Below are 17,529 nucleotides of genomic sequence, written 5' to 3'. Positions count from 1 at the left end.
CTTCTGAATTCTGGAATGTAGCAGACGAGGTACTAGCGGAATTGAAGCTGTGCTGAGGAGTCATAAGTCGTGCTTGGGTAGCTCAGTCGGTAGAGCAATTGCCCGCTAAAGGCAAAGGTCCCTTCGAGCCTCGGTCCAGCACATAGTTTTAATCTGCAAGGTAATTTCATCTAAATACGGGGACTGACTGACTTAAAATGCCTGTTACCTAGGTGGCAACTAGCAGTTCTGTTATAAAGTTGTATGCTAAATAATATTGTACTACAAATGGGACTCAGTTTTACAAATACAAAAATATTTTCTTTGAAAAGTGTCATTGCAATAAAATAAATAATAAGCAACTCATAACAAATAAATTACAGCTATACCATGAAACTAAGGAGGCAACAAATTCTTTCAACGTAGCACTCTTACACCATCCCCTGATTTTTCTCTGAATTTTGTTCCCTGCTCAAGGCGCAAACAAAGTGGTTTATCACGTGCCACTCTCCATCATGACGTCTGGTGTATTGCTTTAATTATGGTACAGGAGCGGAGCGGGTGCCAATAAGAAACTTCCTGAAAGATTAAAAATGTGAGCCAGACCCAGACCGAGACACGAATTCGAGACCTTTGACTTTTGTGCGCAAGTGCTTTACCGACTGAGGTATCCAGGCAAGAATCACGAGAGGTCTTCACATCATTACGTCCATCAGTACCTCATCTCCTACCTGCAGAGTGAAAATCTTATTATGGAAACATCCATCAAGCTGTGGCGAAGGCATGTTTCCGCAATATCCTTCTTTCTAGGAGCGCTAGTATTGCAAGTTTCGCTGGAGAACGTCTGTGAAGTTTGGAAAGTAGGAAATGAGGTAGTGGTGAAAGAGAGATGTGAGGAAGGGTGGTGATTCGTTCTTGGGTAGCTTAGTCGGTAAAGTACTTGTCCACAAAGGGCAGTAGTGACTCAGTGTGCGAGTCTCGATGCGGCATAAACTTGCCAGGAAGTTTCATTGTACAGACTACTTGTTCCATTTCTTAGTATACTACTTACATTTCACCTCACAAAAATATCGCCTCTCATCTACACTTATAAGACAACTCATATCAATTTTACATTAAGATTAAAATTTACATTATTCTGCGAGGTACACAGTATAGTGTGTACGCGAAGGTTTTCCGCTCACTAAACTCAGAAAATAATCGATTTGCCACATTTCAAGACAAAACTGATGATCACTTCGTAGCAGCGGACTTCTCTGCTACTGATGTAACATAGCGCTCAAAAATTAAAGTGATACATCGACGCAAAGCAGTTTTCCATTGTCCTGCCAGTTCCCACTCGTGTGCAGGTGAGCGAGGACGGCTACTTCGTGCACTTCTACGCGCCTCCCGGCCTGCCGCCGCTGCCCAAACACATCGTCTTCGTGCTCGACGTCAGCGGCTCCATGCGCGGCCGCAAGATCGAGCAGCTCAAGACGGCCATGCACACCATCCTGGACGAGCTCAACGCGGGTGACGTCTTCTCCCTGATCCCATTTTCTAATGAAGTCCAGGTAAGGCGAATCGCGAGCAGTTATTCTCAGATGGTGCAAAATTACATTATGAGCTATTGATGGACGGCTGAATGCTTATAGTACGCTTCCGAGGGCTGTAATTAAAATTTTTGCAAGTGAATGTGGATAAATTGTTGAAGGGACACATTTTAAGCTGTAGTATCCAACATTAATGTGTTGTCTAGACTTTCCCATTCCCAATCGCATCCTCTAACAATTTTATTTTCAAGTATGTAATACTTAATACGGCAACAGTCGACATTCACTGGATTTAGAACGTTTTTTCTTCCGTTTGTTCATGGCAGTGGAATCGTGCACCTTATTTTTATTTTATTAAATTTATTAGATACCTCAGTCTCATGTCTTTACATAAGCACAGGAGGCTCTCACAATATCTACACCGAAGTCATCATCAATTAAGATTATCATATATATAAAAATATATGTATGTACGTGTCTGTAGCACACCTCCTACTGTATGAGTTTTTTCTACCAAATTTGAAACACACATATGGGAAGGGCTACTGTGGGGGGATAAGAACCACTTAGCTACCATAGGGGTGAGGGTGGAGATGGAATGAGCTGCCAACCTGTGACATCTTGCCCGTCCTGTCCGTCATGCTTCTTGTGCAGGTAGTTTTGGAAAGCTTTGCTGAGAGTATGTGTACTGCTGAGCATTGATCATGGCGAGCATGGATGAGCAGAGAGATAGAGAGAGAGTGGGGGGGGGGGGAGGAGAAGGAGGAGGTGGATAAAATGGTTCAAATGGCTCTGAGCACTATGGGACTCAACTGCTGAGGTCATTAGTCCCCTAGAACTTAGAACTAGTTAAACCTAACTAACCTAAGGACATCACAAACATCCATGCCCGAGGCAGGATTCGAACCTGCGACCGTAGCGGTCTTGCGGTTCCAGACTGCAGCGCCTTTAACCGCACGGCCACTTCGGCCGGCAGGAGGTGGATAATGAGAAGGGTGAGGATAAGATGGATAGAAAGCTGAAAGGGGGAGATAGGCAGTCAGAGAAACGAAGGGATGTGATGGACAGATAGAGATGGAAAGATGAGATGGACAGAAAGAGAGGAGAGAGGGGGAGTTGGACTGAAATATGGGGAGTAGGAGATAGATAGATAGAGCCTCAAGGAGAGCATGGACAGAAAAGGAGGAGATGGACGGAGAGAGGGGATGGAGGACGAGATGTACAGAGAGAGGATGGAGGAGGAGATGTACAGAAGAGGGGAGAAAATGAGATGACGCAGAGGGTAGAGGAGGAGGTGGATTTTAATTTGCGGTACGAGGAGATGAGTGGAGAGTGGAGCAGGATGAGATGATCTAATAAAAGATCGGAATAAATAAATACACACGCAATGTCGCTGCTCAGCAAGCCTCCTATACATTCATTCTGCTACTTGTTGTTATGGTCTCCATTCTGAAGACTGGTTTGAGACCGGTATATCAGCGATTCTTTCAGTCTTTGGGTACTACACGGTTATTCATAAGTACCTTTGTCGTTTCAGAAGACAACTGTAGGAAAATTACAAGAAATACAGAAAACAGACAAATACCAACGGACAGAGCACCTCTCCAAGTTTTAACTCACATTACATGTGCTCATTGTTTGTGACGTGGCAAGTGAGAGTACACGTGTGCAATTCACTGTACTACTACTGCTGCTGCCCTGGAAGGTACAACAACAGAAGTGCACTTTGTCAATATGTTCATTTGTTTGCCTATATTTAGGAAAAAAATGATTCGATACAACAACAAGGGTTGTATGCATGTTCTCACACTGCTGTCCCCTTGTAGTGCCCTCTGCATCACCGCCACGGCATGTACTACTAAGCGATATTCCACTCATAAGTGCTATTATTCTGCTTGTCTTTTTTAGTGCAATCGTCTACTGAAACTATAGAGATGTTTATGAACAGCTCTGGGTTGTAATGTACATCAGTTTGAATCTGTTTATTGAAACCTTCATCTTCCTCTAAGATATTTATCCTGCACACATTAATAAATTACCAAACTGACTATTCATTGAAGCTGTAACAGAACAGCTCTCAAACAGTGTACACTGTCCAGTCACATTATTGTGACGCAGTTTGGACTGCAGCAGTACTTGGAGTAAGAGTGTCAGTGAGGTTATGCAAGACACTGTCAGGGACGTGGAGCCACGCCTACTCCAGTGGCGTGGCCAGCTGCGCTGGTTTTCTCAGTTGTGAATCCATTGCGTGAACAGTGGTTCCAAAAATACTTGATTCTGTTTAATTATGTGGAGTCTGACAGCCAGAGAAGTGCAGGTACACTCATCCTGGTGCTCTTAAAACCACACACGTATACGGCGAGCTGTGTGACTCGTTGCGTTATGCTGCTTGTAGATGCCATCGTGCCGAGGAAGAGCAGACTGCATGTAGATACGGATTTTTTTTTGTCATCAGTCTTCTGACTGGTTTGATGCGGCCCGCCACGAATTCCTTTCCTGTGCTAACCTCTTCATCTCAGAGTAGCACTTGCTACCTACGTCCTCAATTATTTGCTTGACGTATTCCAATCTCTGTCTTCCTCTACAGTTTTTGCCCTCTACAGCTCCATTTAGTACCATGTAAGTCATTCCCTCATGTCTTAGCAGATGTCCTATCATCCTGTCCCTTCTCCTTATCAGTGTTTTCCACATAGTCCTTTCCTCTCCGATTCTGCGTAGAACCTCCTCATTCCTTACCTTATCAGTTCACCTAATTTTCAACACTCGTCTATAGCACCACATCTCAAATGCTTCGATTCTCTTCTGTTCCTGTTTTCCCACAGTCCATGTTTCACTACCATACAATGCTGTACTCTAGACGTACATCCTCAGAAATTTCTTCCTCAAATTAAGGCCGGTATTTAATATTAATAGACTTCTCTTGGCCAGAAATGCCTTTTTTGCCATAGCGAGTCTGCTTTTGATGTCCTCCTTGCTCCGTCCGTCATTGGTTATTTTACTGCCTAGGTAGCACAATTCCTTAACTTCATTGACTTCGTGACCATCAATCCTGATGTTAAGTTTCTCGCTGTTCTCATTTCTACTACTTCTCATTACCTTCGTCTTTCTTGATTTACTCTCAAACCATACTGTGCACTCATTAGACTGTTGATTCCGTTCAGCAGATCATTTAATTCTTCTTCACTTTCACTCAGGATAGCAATGTCATCAGCGAATCGTATCATTGATATCCTTTCACCTCGTATTTTAATTCCATTCCTGAACCTTTCTTTTATTTCCATCATTGCTTCCTCGATGTACAGATTGAAGAGTAGGGGCGAAAGGCTACAGCCTTGTCTTACACCCTTATTAATACTAGCACTTTGTTCTTGATCGTCCACTCTTATTATTCCCTCTTGGTTGTTGCACATATTGTATATGACCCGTCTCTCCCTATAGCTTACCCCTACTTTTTTCAGAATCTCGAACAGCTTGCACCATTTGATATTGTCGAACGCTTTTTCCAGGTCGACAAATCCTATGAAAGTGTCTTGATTTTTCTTTAGCCTTGCTTCCATTATTAGCCGTAACGTCAGAATTGCCTCTCTCGTCCCTTTACTTTTCGTAAATCCAAACTGATCGTCACCTAGCGCATTCTCAATTTTCTTTTCCATTCTTCTGTATGTTATTCTTGTAAGCAGCTTCGACGCATGAGCTGTTAAGCTGATTGTGCGATAATTCTCGCACTTGTCAGCTCTTGCCGTCTTCGGAATTGTGTGGATGATGCTTTTCCGAAAGTCAGATGGTATGTCGCCAGACTCATATATTCTACACACCAACGTGAATAGTCGTTTTGTTGCCACTTCCCCCAATGATTTTAGAAATTCTGATGGAATGTTATCTATCCCTTCTGCCTTATTTGACCGTAAGTCCTCCAAAGCTCTTTTAAATTCCGATTCTAATACTGGATCCCGTATCTCTTCTAAATCGACTCCTGTTTCTTCTTCTATCACATCAGACAAATCTTCACCCACATAGAGGCTTTCAATGTATTCTTTCCACCTATCTGCTCTCTCCTCTGCATTTAACAGTGGACTTCCCGTTGCACTCTTAATGTTAACACTCTTGCTTTTAATGTCACCAAAGGTTGGTTTGACTTTCCTGTATGCTGAGTCTGTCCTTCCGACAATCATATCTTTTTCGATGTCTTCACATTTTTCCTGCAGCCATTTCGTCTTAGCTTCCCTGCACTTCCTATTTATTTCATTCCTCAGCGACTTGTATTTCTGCATTCCTGATTTTCCCGGAACATGTTTGTGCTTCCTCCTTTCATCAGTCAACTGAAGTATTTCTTCTGTTACCCATGGTTTCTTCGCAGCTACCTACTTTGTACCTATGCTTTCCTTCCCAACTTCTGTGATGGCCCTTTTTAGAGATGTCCATTCCTCTTCAGCTGTACTGCCTACTGCGCTATTCCTTATTGCTGTATCTATAGCGTTAGAGAACTTCAAACGTATCTCGTCATTCGTTAGTACTTCCGTATCCCACTTCTTTGCGTATTGATTCTTCCTGACTAATGTCTTGAACTTCAGGCTACTCTTCATCACTACTATATTGTGATCTGAGTCTATATCTGCTCCTGGGTACGCCTTACAATCCAGTATCTGATTTCGGAATCTCTGTCTGACCATGATGTAATCTAATTGAAATCTTCCCGTATCTCCCTGCCTTTTCCAAGTATACCTCCTCCTCTTGTGATTCTTGAATAGGGTATTCGCTATTACTAGCTGAAACTTGTTACAGAACTCAATTAGTCTTTCTCCTCTTTCATTCCTTGTCCCAAGCCCATATTCTCCTGTAACCTTTTCTTCTACTCCTTCCCCTACAACTGCATATGATCCCCAAAAATAGATACACACTTTTGTTGATTCAGTGTGTCTTCAGAAAGACGAGATCACCCAGGGAATGCCACCACCCAGGGAATGCCACGAAAATATTCCACAGACCATAATACTTCCTCCTCAGGCCTGAACACTTCCGATGATTCTTGCAGGAGTGTTTGCTTTCAGCCGTTTTACGCTGTACATGTCATCTGTCGGATGGAGTATAAAGAGTGACTCATCTGAAAAGGCCACCTGTCTGCACTCAGCGGACGTCCTGTTGCGTTAACTGCGTGCGTAGACCACGCTCCGTCGCAGATGAACAGCAGTCAGCAAGGGTCTATGAACCAGGGGCTGCTGCAGAGGCTCAGATGCCGAAGCGTTTGCTGAACGATTGGTGAGGTGACACTATTGGCAGCGCTCGGTTACTCCGGAGGCTCAGTTGCTCAACATTTGCACTTCTACTCGCCCGTACACATCTCCGCAGCCGTCGTTCAGCGCTGGCATTTGTGGCTCGTGGTGCACCACAGTTACCTTGCCGTCTGTGTTGGATAGCGCCATTTTGCAATGCACGACATTCTTTAACCACGGCGGCACGCGATCAATTTACAAACTTAGCTGTATCGAAAAAGTTTTCACCCTTGGTACGAATGCCAGTGATAATTATTTTTAATTGTCTTTCGAGATGTGCCCATTCACCACTCAATAGTTGAACGTCATTTATGGTGATACGAACGTCAGGACAACGCAATACCCAGTCCCCGACAGGAAGAAAACTCTGACCTGGCCAGGAATCCAACGCGGGCACCTACTACGCGTAGCAATACGCTGCACTGACATAGCAGCTACCGAGATGGGACTCGATTGATCAGGCAGTTTTGTATGTTAGATCAATCGTTCCGTTTCCGCAGTTTGACAACGGCTGCAGTGCTTTCCGCGTCCTCCCTCCCGTCAAGCTTTAGATACCCTCCACGGCTAGTGCTGCCACCTGCCGTCTGTGAGTGGTTATTGGATGTGGATGTCGAACATGGGTGGTAATGTGACTCGACCGTCTATAATATACTACACGATCTATTTCCAGAAATATCTATTGGAAAGTATAGTTATCAGAATATAAGAAACACCATGTTAAAGTAAAGCTAAATGCCTCAAAAATTAAACACCGTGTGCTATTTCTGCAATTTGTTATAAAAAAGTCCAATTATAGTATTGCAGTGTACAGGAACACATTTGAGTTTGTTTCTCATCCGAAAGCTCAATTAATGAATGCAGTCAAGTTATCGGGGCTCGATGGGGCGTCGATATCTATTAATAATATGTGATCACACAAAAAACACAAAAATTGCATAAAATTATTTCCTCAAAAATAACGTGCACGAGAACATATAAAAACAAAGCAAACGAATTTTATAAAATACTTTTATATAATAATGTAATTGAGTAATTAGTGGATACAAATTTACAATGCCGATTCATCACACCAATTTACTTACAACACAACTAACGAAATGTAGCAGTATATTCACTTTTACACTTGAGACAGCAAATCACACTGTATCCATTTGCTCACAATCGTCCTACACTGATAATAAATAGTTAGAACAACACGACCTACGGAAGTGCAAGGAAATGACAAAAATGTACCGTCATTTGACTGTACAAGTTACCAGGTGTAACACATTACTTTTGACATAGTTATCAGCCACTAATTATGTAAATAGATCTTTCTGAAACAACAGTGGGTCGTAATTCATGATTAGAGTACATGACAAAGGAAACAAATTTAAGTTCGGGGCCGGCCGGAGTGGCCGAGCGGTTAAAGGCGCTACAGTCTGGAACCGCACGACCGCTACGGTCGCAGGTTCGAATCCTGCCTCGGGCATGGATGTGTGTGATGTCCTTAGGTTAGTTAGGTTTAAGTAGTTCTAAGTTCTAGGGGACTGATGACCTCAGATGTTAAGTCCCATAGTGCTCAGAACCATTTAAGTTCGGGATAAAATGTTCCCTACGAATAAAAACTCATCTAACCGTAATTTGAAGCACTGTAGGCTCCCATGTAATGTCTATAAAGTTAGTGAGTGGTCAGTCTCGAAATCTGAATTGGGCATAACTGACGTACGGTAGTTCTTCAGCGTGTTACTGTAGCTCTTGGTATGTAGAAAGATGTTATCAGCGCGTCCCATTTCGTCGTTGAACAAATCCTCAGTTGCTTAATTGCGTTGCATCTCCTTGAGCATCTTCTCCACACAAATAATACTTATGGTATTGCTCATTTACACATGCTCAGCATTCTGTCACACGTCCATTAGTTTTCCTATCTAGCCACACATCTCCTGCCCCGTATCTGTAACACATCATACTGTTACTTCCAAAGTTCTACAATTCTCTATAGACCACTCCAAAATAATCTTTTCAGTATAAAGACTTTCATTTGTTTATGTCCGATCTACAAATTCTTAAACTTAAGTATTTCAACCAGTTACATAAACAAATAATAGATGGAACAGCAAACATAATTCAGAAAAAGTAAAAGTGAAAGTAATATCCGTGAATAGAGTCCTAGTGTTATAATATGTCAGGTTCTGTCCTATCAACCGATCTTTTCTTTTACTCACGCTGTGCAGAAACACATTTTTCTTTCGAGTTCAGTTAAGAAGCTACTCATTAGTTGTTCAAAATATCCATTTAATTTTCTACATTGTTCTGTAGCACCACATTTCAGAAAGTTTCAACTGCCCTTTAGTGTACGCGACGTATCGCCCAGGTTTCTACATCGTCATCTACATAAATACTTCTTTCCTGTTCCATTCTCAAATAGAATGAGGTAGAACCACTGTCTTCACTGCCTATAAGCCTCGGTACGACCTCTAATCTCTCACCTTACGTTCGCGGTACTTACGCAGAATGTGTGTTGGCGGCAGTAGAATTGATCTGAAGTCGACCTCAAACGCCGGTTCTCTAAATTTCCGCAATAGTGCCCCACGAAAAGAGCGTCGTCGTCCCTGCAAGGAAGTTCACTTAGCATTTCTTTACTCCTTGCCAGCTGATCGATCCTTCCGGTAACGAATTTAAAGCACGCCTCTGAATTGTTTCGATGTCTTCCTTTAACCTGACCTAGTGAGGATCGCAAACCCTTGAGCGATACTCAAGAATTGGTCGCACTAGCGTTCTATACGCTGTATCCTTTATAGATGCGGTATGCTTTCCCAAAACTCTCCTAATGAATTCGAGCATTCGGCTTCCCTAATACCAACATAACATGCTCATTCCATTTCATATCGCTTTGCAATGTTACGCCTAGGTATTTAATCGGTGTGACTGTGTCAAGGAGCTTGCTACTAATGCTGTATTTGAACGCCGCAAAATTGATTGTCCTGCTCATCTGCATTAACTTACGTTTTTCTACAGACAGAGAAAGTTGCCATTTATCACACCAACTAGAAATTCGTCCAAGTCGTCTTGTATCCCCCTACAGTCACTCAACGACAACACCTGGAAATACACCATAGCCTCATCGGCGAACCGCCGTAAATTGTTGTTCACTCGCCTACTACATCAGTTCTCTATATAAAGAGTAATAGCGGACCTATCACACTTACTCGGTGAACTCCTGACGAAACTCTTGTCTTTGATCAACACTCACCCTCCAGGACAACGAAATGAGCTCTAATAGTTAAAAGGTCTTCGAGCCCTCATGAACCTGGGAACCTTGTAGGTGAGCTCGGACCTTCGTTAACAGTCTGCAGTGGAGCACTGCGTGAGAGGCATTTCTTAAATCTAGGAAGATGGGATCTGTCTGTTACCCTCCATCCATGGTTTTTAGCATATCACGTGATAAAAGGGAGAGTTGAGTTTCACATGAGCGACGCTTTCTAAATCCGTGCTGATTTGTGAACAGTAGGCCGTGATATAGGATGGGGGGGGGGGGTGCCAAATTATGTTCTTGAAGAAAAAAACCTTGTTTCACAAAGCCCCTAGAATCCAGCCCACGTTGGTCTATCGATTATTCATATGATTTTGAAACGCATCCCCGTTGGTTTTTGAATATTTTTGAACTCATTGTAAGTTAATTTCTGAACGAATAATACGTTGATTTTTGAATGCGCGCATAGTGTACGTGATGTCTCCGTCAGGGGAATCCCTGTCGCATCTAGAAATGAGAAACATTCCCGCAGACAAAAGTGGGCAGGGCTAAACAAGTTGAGCCGATTAAATCGGAACGGGTGAATGCCAATCGCTGTTTGTTAATGTGGTTGACTCGGTGTGCGAATGAGTAGCGTTGTTATAATTACTATCGAAATCCATAGAGCCAGACTACCAGAGTGAAATAAACGACTAACAGGAATAAAAGGTAAGAAAGATTACATATTAGTCTTATCGGTGTATCCAAGAAAATGAAACGTTGTCGGAAAATTTTTGCCATATCGCTACACTACTAAGGGCCAGTTGTATAGTCCCTGGTTAGCAGCCACTTAAGTTCTGTTCCCGGAATAGAGCGGCAAACTCGTTGCACAGATATTATGTGGAAGAATATGACGATTCCAAATTTATACAAAATTTCATACTGCTACTTTTCGATCTCATGCTTGAGAAACTGGAGCGAATGAATGAAATGTAAAACTGTTTTCTAACATAAAACGTTTTGCTTGTCATGGGCCTAACAGGCATTTGACACTGGTACTTCGTGAATTATATTCTGTCGTATTATTTTAAATGAGGTAGATAAAAATGTCCATTTGTGCCAAAACAGTCTCGTTTATTTGGAGTGTGTTACAATTACTGTAATATTAGAAAGACCCATTTCGTTTTATCTGGCAGACAGTGAAAAAAAGGGACGTAATCAAATCGAGAAACCACACCAGTGTTGCATACTATTCGTATTAACCAGATTTCTCGGTATTAGACAATTACACTTAAACTTTTAATGTAGCAATACGTTTGACGAACTTTGACGAGGTAATAAATTTTTTCGCAGATAGGAAAGCACGCCATGTGAAGCTGTATTAAGGTTAGAGAGGAAAATATCTTGCGACCTAAGGATTGACGAAATGTGTGCTGTCTTGCTTGTCTCTTTACTGGTTTTATGCTTCCTGCATTTAATTTCATGACACACAAAAGAGAAAGTTATGAGCTAATAGGCAACAAAGAGTGCAAATTTTCTCGAGAGCTCTTATTCTCCCGGTCACAAATAATCCCACCTAGTATTAATTGTGAGTTCTTTTTAAAGAGGGGGCTGGATGTCAAACCGGACAACTGGAAGCAGGAGAGACACCACAGGACAATTTAATTTCCATCGTCATGAATATACATTTGATGGCTTCCATTAGAAGATATACACGGTAGAATTCCATAGAGCGAAATACAGTGACATGGGATAGAAGAATGCTTTGTTAAGACGCTCGGCACTGCACTTTGGTACCCTTAAGACCAAATAAATGTCTTAAATTTCCTCGAACAAATATGTCTTGTATATCAAACTATTTAGAAAGATGTGCCCTAAAAATGAACATATTTTTGAAAAACCGACTTTTTAAAATCATTATCATCCTGTCTCAAACTCTCGGGTGGGGGGGAAGTGCCACCATTAAGTTTCTGCCCAAGTACAGGAAATCGGAAAATGTCGTACATCCAGGGCTAGTGAACAGAAGTTTCTCTTTCTCGAGGACATTTATTATATTCTGAGAATATGTTCAAGAATTCTGCAGCAAACCGATATTAAGGATACTGGTTGGTAAATGTGTGGGCCCCGTCACCTGCGCTTTTATCCACCTCCTACGACTTCGCCTGGGCGGGAGATTCGCAACAAAGGCAAGCAAAGTAAGAGATCAGCGCCGCAAGGTATTGTAAAACTGAACTGGGATTCCATCTGGACATGGCAACTTATTCGTTTTCAACTCTTGCAGTTGCTTCTCTACGCCAGGGATATCTATATTTATGTCATCCATGCTAAAGTCAGTGCCACTTCAAACGACGGTATGGTATTGCATGAATGATATCTTGAACGTGAAATTTTACTCGGTGTCAGGGAACAATACAAACAAGTCTCACCAGAGAACACTTTTTAATACACAAAAATCTCCTTTACAGAAATGATTTTATTGTTAAGAACAATCTGCATTTTTTGTCCTCTTTATTTATGCTTATATCAAGTATTTTTCCGCCAAGATTTTCTTCTGTCACTTTGTAATATAATACTCTCAGCATCGCCGAAAGCAATTTTACAGCGTTTCAATATCCTTGTTTCACTTTTCTTGATGTTTATTTTATGGTTTGTTCTCGTTATACATGTGTGAATATATACATATTTTGGGTCTGTGAGTGAATGTTGTAAACGCTTATTGGGGGTGAGATTCAGATGGTGATCCTCGGTTGCAGGTATGGCATCCAGATGTGACGCTCACATTTGAAGCTACGTCCGAGGTGATTCTGGACCCCGTGTTCAACTCCAGTGCTATCGTCGAAGCCACGAGTGAGAACATCGCCAAGGCCAAAAGCTGCATTAACACCTTTGAAGCGAATGGGGGTATGTTCTAGTCTAGTATAAAATTTCAAACATACAAAAATCAGGATACAATGAAGCAATTTCACTTAACTCTCAGATATCGCCTGCTGTGTTTTCACTATTAAATTTTTGTCAAAACATGCTTTTCATTAAATAAACAATACACAAAGTCAGCACAGAAACCCCATTGTCTCTATGTCAAACGTGGAGCTTTCAATGATGAAAAACGGTTCATTTCGCCTCAAACGATTCTTGTATCTCGTCCTTGAAGCTTCCATGATGTCGGGCGGAGTCCCATTCCCGGTCAGATTCCACACACACTTAAGGTCGGTTCACATTAGAGTGCGGTGCGATGGCGTACTGCAGCAACAAACGCTTTCCGTAGCTCCAAAGCGGCACGCGGAATTGGCGTTCCCATCCGAAACGGCAATCAGTGGTAACCAGTGATAGACGGAACAGAGCTGTGAGTGGAGAATCAGTGACACGTGGTTAACAACTGACATCTCAAACATAGGTAAGCAATACACTATAGTTCAGAATGGGGAGTTAGAACGTGTAGCTATGGCAATTATAAATTCGATCATGTTGGTCAAATATATTGTGTTAATGACTGCTGCAAGTGTGACAGTTTATGTAATTCTGAATACCATGAGACTATATGAATGAAAGACATTGCTGGGAGAAGACACACAGTTCTTCATTTTTTAAATATATATTATTTCATATACATACATCAAAAAAGCTTTGCATCACCCCGGTTCCCAGAACTCTTGAAGATAGTCGTTGAATGAGGATACTGTATCACACACACAGTCCCTTTGACTGTTCAGAGATACCACTAAACCCACCCAAAGATGTAAACAACCATACATGAGCAGCGCCTGTTAGACGAAGGGGTCCGACAGCCGGTCAGTTCCAGTCATTCCACCAGGAAGGAGGTGCACGGCTCGTGTTGTCTGTAGTTCAACCATGCCTAGGCGGTCATCACGTCCGCATTGTTACTTTGTGCCAGGAAGGGCTCTCAACAAGGGAAGTGTCCAGGCATCTCGGAGTGAACCAAAGCGATATTTTTCGGACATGGAGGAGATGCAGAGAGACAGGAACTGTCGATGACTTGCCTCGCTCAGGCCGCCCAAGGGCTACTACTGCAGTGCATGACCACTACCTATGGCTCGGAGGAACCCTGACAGCAACGCCACCATGTTGAATAATGCTTTTCGTTCAGCCACAGTACGTCGTGTTACGTCTCAAACTGTGCGCAATAGGCTGCATGATTCGCAACTTCACTCCCGACTTCCATGGAAAGGTCCATCTTTGCAACCACGACACCATGCAGAGCGGTACAGATGAGCCAAATAAACATGCCGACCAAACCGCTCATTATTGGCATCACGTTCTCTTCACCGATGAGTGTCGCATATGCCTTCAAACAGACAATGGTTGGAGACGTGTTTTATAGGCAGCTCGGTCAGGACGAACGCCTTAGAAACACTGTCCAGCGAGTGCAGCAAGGTGGAGTTTCCCTGCTGTTTTGAGGTGGGATTATGTGGGGCCGACGCACGCCACTGGGGGTCATGGAAGGCGCCGTAACGCCTGTACGATACGCCAATGCCATCCTCCGACCGATAGTGCAACCATATAGGCAGCATATTGGCACGGTAATCGTCTTCATGGACAACAATTCGCGGCGCCATCATGCACATCTTGTGAACGAATTCCTCCAGGATAATGACCTCGCTCGAGTAGAGTGGCCAGCATGTTCTACAGACATGAACCCTATCGAACATGTCTGGGATAGATTGAAAAGGTCTTTTAATGGATGACGTGACCCACCGACCACTCTGGGGGATCTACGCCGAATCGCCGTTAAGGAATGGGACAATCTGGACCAACAGTACTTTAATGAACTTGTGGAGAGTATGCCACGACGAATACAGACATATGTCAGTGTAAGAAGATGTGCTACTGGGTATTAGAGGTACCGGTGTGTCCAGCAATCTGAACCACCACCTCTGAAGGTCTCGCTGTATGGTCGTACAACATGCAATGTGCGGTTTTCATGAGCAATCAGAAGGGCGGAAATGATGTTTATGTTGATCTCTATTCCAATTTTGTGTACAGGTTCCGTATCTCTCGAAACTGAGGTGATGCATAACTTTTTTTGATGTGTGTATTTCGTCATTTATGTTTCCTTGTTTACCGTTAATGCAACTGCTGATTTATCATTCATAACTGAGTCCTGTCTCATTAGGCAGTAATAAAATTTAAAAAACTGAGCACTGTGGAAGAAAAATTTTCGATGACTCACAGTACAGCTTTTAATGTAGCGATGTGCAGTATGTGCGTTCAGTTGGTTGCAATAAATAGTGCATAGCTTTAATATGGTAGGTATTTGTTCATAATTTATGTATCTGATAGCTGCTTTTCAATTTTTGTTGTGTGAACCACACATATTTTAGCCACTCAGCTAGTGTTACTTATTGAAACAGTCAATGAAACAGTGCTACTATGCCCAAGTCTTTACTCAAACTTTCATTAACATATGATGTATCATTATAGGCAGGATAGAAACGAAACCAGCACCCACCACAGTAATATAAGTTTACATGCCTATTAACACCACTGGTGATGAAGAAAATGAAAAAAAATTATGAAGAGACAACAGAAGAAACTGAGGCCTTAACAGAGAAAAAAAATTAATTTTAGTGGAGGACTAAAATTTAATAGTAGAACAAGGACGGGAAGGAAAAACTGGAGTGAGGGAAAGGATTTAAAGAGGTAACCGTGTTATGGTTTTTTGCCGCGAGTCGATTTTATTCATAACTAAACTTGGTTTAAGAATCGTGAAAAAAGGATCATACACTTAATATATCGAGATCGGACCTGGATAAATTGCAGAGTTATTCAGAATCTCAAAGAGAGCATTAAATAATGACTGGCTGAAACTGGAGATAGGAATGCACTACAAGACGAATGGGTAGTTTTAAGAGATGATATAGTGAAGGTGGCAGAGGGTGAAAGTGGAAAAAAGTACAGTATAAATCTTTTGATAACCTATGAGGTACTGAATACAATTGATAAGGCAAAGGGAATACATAGTCTAAGAATGAGGTACACTGAAACTGGAAACTGGCAAAACATAATGGCCAGTAGAAAAGTGGAAGCCTATAGAAGTTTGCTAGGAAAGAATAGATGCATATTATTGGACAATTAAATAAAGAAAAACTCGGATGCAAAGCCATATAGAAGCAAAAGAGGAACGCCTGGAAAACGGAATTTTATAGAGGAGGGAGGGAGTTAATCGAACGAACTTGAATACCATTTTAAATTCCGGTCAAATATCTGAACAAGCGACACAATACTGATTCTACAACATATCTTAGAAGACAGACTGAAGAAAGTCAAACCTGCGTTTGCAGCATTTGTAAATTAGAGGAAGCTTTTAGCAAATTTGACTGGAATACATTCATTGAATTTATAAAGGTATCAAGAATAAAACACAGGACGCAAGAAATTACTTACAGCTTGTACTGAAATATAACCTCAATTTTAAGAACAGAATGTCATGAAGGAGACCATAATTGAAAAGACAGATGTAGAGAGGATATACAATACGAACTGGTAATTTGCATATACATGTACATGATTTCTCAGCAACTCGCCATTAAGTGCCTGACAAGGGGTTCATCGAACTACCATCAAGCTATTTCTCCACCTTTCCACTCTCGAATGGTTCCGGGGAAAAAAGAGCCCTTAAGTCTTTCGTGTTGCTCTGAATTCTCTTATTTTACCATGATGATCATTTCTCCTAAGGAGGTTGTCGTCAACAGAACATTTTCGCAATCGGAGAAGAGAGTGACGGAAATTTTACGAGAAGATTCTGCCACAACGAAGAATGCTTTTGTCTTAATGATTGCCACCCCAATTCACGAATCATGTCCGTGACACTTTGACCCGCACTTGGCGATAATAAAAACGAGCCGCCCTTCTCTGAATTTCTTCGATGTCCTCCGTCAGTCCCCTCTGACGCGCATACCACACCGCACAGCAATACTCCTGAAAAGGCGAGCAAAACGGCTCTGAGCACTATGGGACTTAACAGCTGAGGTCATCAGTCCCCTTAGAACTACTTAAACCCAAGGACATCACACACATCCATGCCCGAGGCAGGATTCGAACCTGCGACCGTAGCGGTCGCGCGGTGCCAGACTGAAGCGCCTAGAACCGCTCGGCCATTCTGGCCGGCAAGGGCTGACAGGCAGGGTGTAAGTAGTCTCTTTAGTAGACCTGTTTGCATTTTCTATGTGTTCTGGCAATAAATCGCTGTCTTTAGTTTGCTTTACCCGCAGCGTTATGTGTGTGACAGCTCGAATTTAAGTTATTCGTAATTGTAATCCCTAAATATTCAGTTGAATTTACAGCCATTAGATTTGTGTGATTTAACGTGTAACTGAAACTTAGCGGAGATGTTTTAGTGCTCAAGCTGATGACGTCACACTTCTCATTATTTAGAGTTAATTGCCATTTTCGCAACATACAGATATTTTGTTTAAATCATTTTGAAATTTGGTTTGATTAGCTGACGACTTTAAAAGACGACTGCCTAATATGCAAACAGTCTAATTGGGCTGCTCAGATTGTCTCCTATTTATGAAGA

General features: G+C 42.1%; 1 protein-coding gene across 2 annotated transcripts in view; it reads left to right on the top strand.

Moving 5' to 3' along the window:
• LOC126197671 (inter-alpha-trypsin inhibitor heavy chain H4-like) overlaps positions 1-17,529 on the top strand; it is a 164,960-nt gene that overhangs the window by 46,414 nt on the left and 101,017 nt on the right. For both annotated transcript variants that reach the window (XM_049934655.1, XM_049934656.1), the window contains exons 7-8: positions 1,329-1,532; positions 12,746-12,893. In XM_049934655.1, coding sequence (XP_049790612.1) covers positions 1,329-1,532; positions 12,746-12,893 — 352 coding nt within the window. The remainder of the gene's footprint in view (positions 1-1,328; positions 1,533-12,745; positions 12,894-17,529) is intronic.

The sequence above is a fragment of the Schistocerca nitens genome, chromosome 1, assembly GCF_023898315.1.
Source record: "Schistocerca nitens isolate TAMUIC-IGC-003100 chromosome 1, iqSchNite1.1, whole genome shotgun sequence".
Lineage (NCBI taxonomy): Eukaryota > Metazoa > Arthropoda > Insecta > Orthoptera > Acrididae > Schistocerca > Schistocerca nitens.
The sequence above is the reverse complement of the archived record's forward strand: the minus strand, read 5'-3'. Positions and strand labels throughout refer to the sequence as shown.